Below are 4,407 nucleotides of genomic sequence, written 5' to 3' on the forward strand. Positions count from 1 at the left end.
CATTCCTCGAAAAACCCATTAGGGCTCGACGCCACGTGCTCCATCCTCACGTAGAAGAAATTGACCCAAAACGGCGATTTGTTTTATCATATATCTTCACCACCAGTCCCTTTGTCCCACGATAGAGAAGGTGTATCATCGTACCCTTGTAAACACTTGGGGCGAAAACGTGCAGCAGATGACGGAGAGAAATCCCACGGTTGGCGAGCTCCACGTACTTGATAAGCATAAGGAAAAGCTTATAGATGTACGGGGAGAGCTGAGCCGGGCATACACCATAATAGCGGTAGAAGTCCTCCGCCAAGGAAGGAAGAGGAAGCATATAGCCGACGACAAACAGATACATGTAGAACGCGCAGTACCCTGGGCGATGTATCTGCTCCACGTCGTTACCGGCAGGGATAAGTTCAACGTGGTTTGGAATTAGCCATTTAGCCCTAAATGCAACGAGCGCCACTGTATCCATCTCAGAAACGACGAGTTCAGGATCATCTTCAGGTCGGTTCTTGAAATCCGACCTGACCCTCCCCGAACATGGAACTATCTCATCCATAGTGGGGAAACTCTCATCTTCTACAATGGCCACTCCTTCTTCATGAGAAGGTATGTCCACAGTCGACGCGACAAGATTAAAATCTCCCTCAGGGTTAGAAGATGCACTAGCCATTTTCTATCACGTATATAAGAAGAAAGTGCAAATATAAAAGGGGTAACAATGGCAGAAAATGCTAAGAGAAGGGAGAGATAAAGATGCAAGAATTCTGAATAAGAAGAAGAAGGGGAAGCTTGGAGTTTCGAATGCTTAAGAAATGGAGCAGCTCAAATGAGGAATTCTCATCCCTATTTATAAGAATACTGGCACCCTGATCGAGAAAAGCCAAAAGCCGCCTCATTAATTTTGAAACGGAATAGGCGCGGGAAATGACGTAACGTATTGGGAACATGCGCCATAATGACGCATGATGAAATGACGTCATTTCAAACTGACGTAACGGTCAAATGTAGCTCTTGAGGCGCCACATCATCACTTCGCCATAAAAGGGTCACTCATCGGCCGACATGCTCAAATTTCTCAAAATTGCAACTGGCGAAGTCCGCTCATCGAGCTCGTCCAAAGACAATCCCCGACGGGCGGAGGGACTAACTGTATGGGTCGAAATCTAACCAAGAGAATCTTGACTAAGAGAGGATAACTAAGAACCGATTAGGCCGAGGTCGTGCTTAAGAAGGAACCTATTGGCGAGCTGAGTAGCTAGGGTCGAGGTCGAGTACTGAGATTAGCCCAAACATCTAGTTTAATAATAAGATATTTTAGAGAAATATTCTATATAATATTCTCTGCACTTATACTTTCAGTTAGGTAAGAGATATGTCCCATATAAGTGGGAATAGAGAGAGAAGAAAGGGCATGTAATATTCTATATGATAAGTTCTCTCATGAAAAGTTGACTCGGAAGAAGATTACAAACATTGTCTTTACAAAAAGATTCAGTTTGTTGTTGATCTTACACTTTCTCGCATCAGATCCGAGAAAATTTTCTATATTCCAACGTTTGTTTGTCTTAAATCATTGTTAGAGGGAGAATCATCCACCTCATTGAATATTTGGGTGAATCATTCTCTTTGTTTACATTTATTGTTATTTAATATATTTATTGCTTGTCATTACTCCCCCACGCGTTCATAACAATATCATTAAACATCCCTTTGTACTAAATTGGTTTAAGTGCAATTATACGTTGTTCATATCAACAGATTTCAGATCTAGGATTTATTATGTTTAACTAGGATTTACCTGTTACCATCTTATTTAATTAGTTTAACAAAAAGGCTTAACACTTTTTGGTCAAACAAATAGGTCCACAAATATTCCTTTATATACTTTCCAAAAACGGAGAGGACTTAACCCCAACCTTTGTTGGTGATAGTCTAATAACTAACTTGCCTTGATAACAAGAAGTGCAAGAAAATTCATTAATTAAAAAAATCTTTAAATTTTTTAATGGATGGCCATTTGAGTTTTCTATAATTAGTTTCATCATAATTGACTTCAGGATGTCACAATCGATCATGCCAAAGTACAAAAGTATTGAAGTCAGTAATTGGTTTACGATAGAACGTGCCTTAATTGCACTAATTATTGTCCAATACAAACCACAAAATAAAGATGTGAACTTCTCAAGATATTCATTTCGGCGAATATCTTTAAAACTCAACAAAGTTCTCTTGATCTTTGGAAAAGAAGTATTATCTATGATAACTATTATTCCCCTAGGCAGAGTTATAGTAATTCTTCCAGAACCGTCAATCAGATTACTACTATCAGAAATTATAGTAACATCTGCTTTACACATACTTAATAAGAAAAAAATATTCTCTTTGAATATTGTATGTATCGTACATGAATCAATTAAACAAATATTTTTACAATTGAACTTCGATCCAAATTTGCTCTATGAGATATCCATATTTTGCTTAATCTCTCAAGAAATTCTTGATACGGTAGAGTCTCGTGCTAATAACATGAAATAAAATAATAAAAAAATATTGCAAAAAAAAAAAAGGAAGAGCGAATTCTATCGATTTGAGATAGAATTATGATGAATAGAATACCTTTATTTATAAAAAAAACTTTAAATAAAAGTCTATTTATAATAAAATTTCAATTGTTCTTCCAACATTGTCCAAATCCCTCCTGGAGGTGGAAATGATCATTATAAGCTAATAACAACCGAGTGACTAGTCTTTGATTCAAGTAGGAAGTACATAAAACTCTTCGGTTGAAGGAATTACATAAAAAATCATCGAGTAATTAAAAAAGCATTTAAATACTTAGGCACTTACAAATGAGTGATCATTGGTAACTTTCATTTAACCTTGTAAGTACAGATCCACACAGTAACATAACGAGAACCGATAGCGAGAAACCAGAACAGTAACACGAAATACAGTATCAAAAATAGACTCTTACCCAACCCAGAAACATAATCACCAAATTTTTATTTTTATTTTTTAAAAAAAAAACTATCTAAAGGAGGACATATATTTGACACAATCAAACCCAGTTTCAGAATCTTATTAATTCCTCCAGCTTCCCTCGGACGCACCACCACCTCTTGAGTAGCGGGACCCACCATCACCACCGCCATAACCTCCACCATATCCACGGTCACGGCCACCTCCATAACTACCACCGTAGCCACCACCGCTGTAGCCACCCTCACGTCTGCCACCTCCATAGCCGCCGCCGCCACCGTATCCGCCACCACCACTGTATCCACCCTCACGGCGTCTGCCACCTCCAAAACCACCGCCACCGCCGCCGCTTCCGCGTGATTGAGCTTCATTAACGGTGATGTTACGACCGTCAAGGTTCTGGCCGTTCATTCCTTCAATTGCGTCCCTCATAGCTTTCTCATCATTGAAGGTAACAAAGCCAAATCCCCTTGATCTTCCAGTTTCACGATCGTTAATGATCTGAAATCAAAATCCGTAAAAGATCAGATCTAAACAGATCTACATGAATTACAACAAAAAAACAAACAGATTTAAACATGCATGGTATATAGAAATAATACTCCATCCGTTACAAGAATAAATTATGTCACTGAAAATAGGAAACAAGTGAACAATTCATCTAATTTTCGTGAATTAAAATACGAATTTTCCATATATATATAAAAGCGATCAATGTTCAAATCTATGGAAGATCGGAACGTACCGTATAAGGGAACGGAATAACGTAACAGTAACAAATAGTAACATAGTAACAGAGTGAATCAAGTAAACCAGAGTGAAGTAACAGTAACAGTAACAGTAACAGTAACAGAGAGATCAATGATCAGATCGGCTCGGATCCGATCTCAGCTCTGCAGTGCAACAAACGGACCTTCGAGTCGACAACTTCGCCGTAGTGAGCAAAAGCATCTCCTAAAGTTCTATCGGTGGTAGCCCATGCCAGCCCACCTACAAAGCACCTGTACTCAACCTCAGCTGCCATTGTTTTTCTTAAGAGAGAATATGAATGTAAACAATTAATAGAAGAGAAGAGCTGATGTGAATTTTATGGGTAGCAAATGCTGGCTTTTATAGGCGAAAGTTTATGCTATGGCGGTTAATTTTAACCGGGAAGGGGGTCGTTACCGATTGCGACGGTAATGGATAACCACTGGTAGGCGGTAGCTAACAATGGTTACGATGTGGTGATTAATGCTTGAGATAATGTTTCCCCACTCCGGTCCAAAATAAGTGATTTTTTGAATGTTTTCACGCAGATTAAAAAATTCACCTTTTAACATTAATTAGCAATAAAATTGATCATATTAACTTTTACTATCTCAGGTAAATACTTCTAACACATATTCCAACATTATTTACTTTAAGAACAATATAGGAAAAAAATAATTA

The 4,407-nt window shown here is 38.2% G+C and overlaps 1 protein-coding gene across 1 annotated transcript; it reads right to left on the minus strand.

Moving 5' to 3' along the window:
• Positions 1 to 2,847: 2,847 nt before the first annotated feature.
• LOC107818946 (glycine-rich RNA-binding protein) lies at positions 2,848 to 4,070 on the minus strand. Its single transcript, XM_016645027.2, has 2 exons — positions 3,890 to 4,070; positions 2,848 to 3,477 (listed from the first exon to the last, which is right to left on the minus strand). Exons 1-2 carry the CDS (start codon positions 3,998 to 4,000, stop codon positions 3,079 to 3,081), a joined length of 510 nt encoding a protein of 169 aa, XP_016500513.1. The 5' UTR covers positions 4,001 to 4,070; the 3' UTR covers positions 2,848 to 3,078.
• Between the last annotated feature and the right edge of the window lie 337 nt (positions 4,071 to 4,407).

Source organism: Nicotiana tabacum, chromosome 5 (assembly GCF_000715075.1).
Source record: "Nicotiana tabacum cultivar K326 chromosome 5, ASM71507v2, whole genome shotgun sequence".
Lineage (NCBI taxonomy): Eukaryota > Viridiplantae > Streptophyta > Magnoliopsida > Solanales > Solanaceae > Nicotiana > Nicotiana tabacum.

Coding starts and splice junctions, on each gene's coding strand:
- LOC107818946 (XM_016645027.2), bottom strand. CDS start 4,000: ATGGCAGCTGAGGTTGAGTACAGGTGCTTTGTAGGTGGGCTGGCATGG. Junction 3,478..3,889: donor GCGAAGTTGTCGACTCGAAG/GTCCGTTTGTTG, acceptor TTTTGATTTCAG/ATCATTAACGATCGTGAAAC.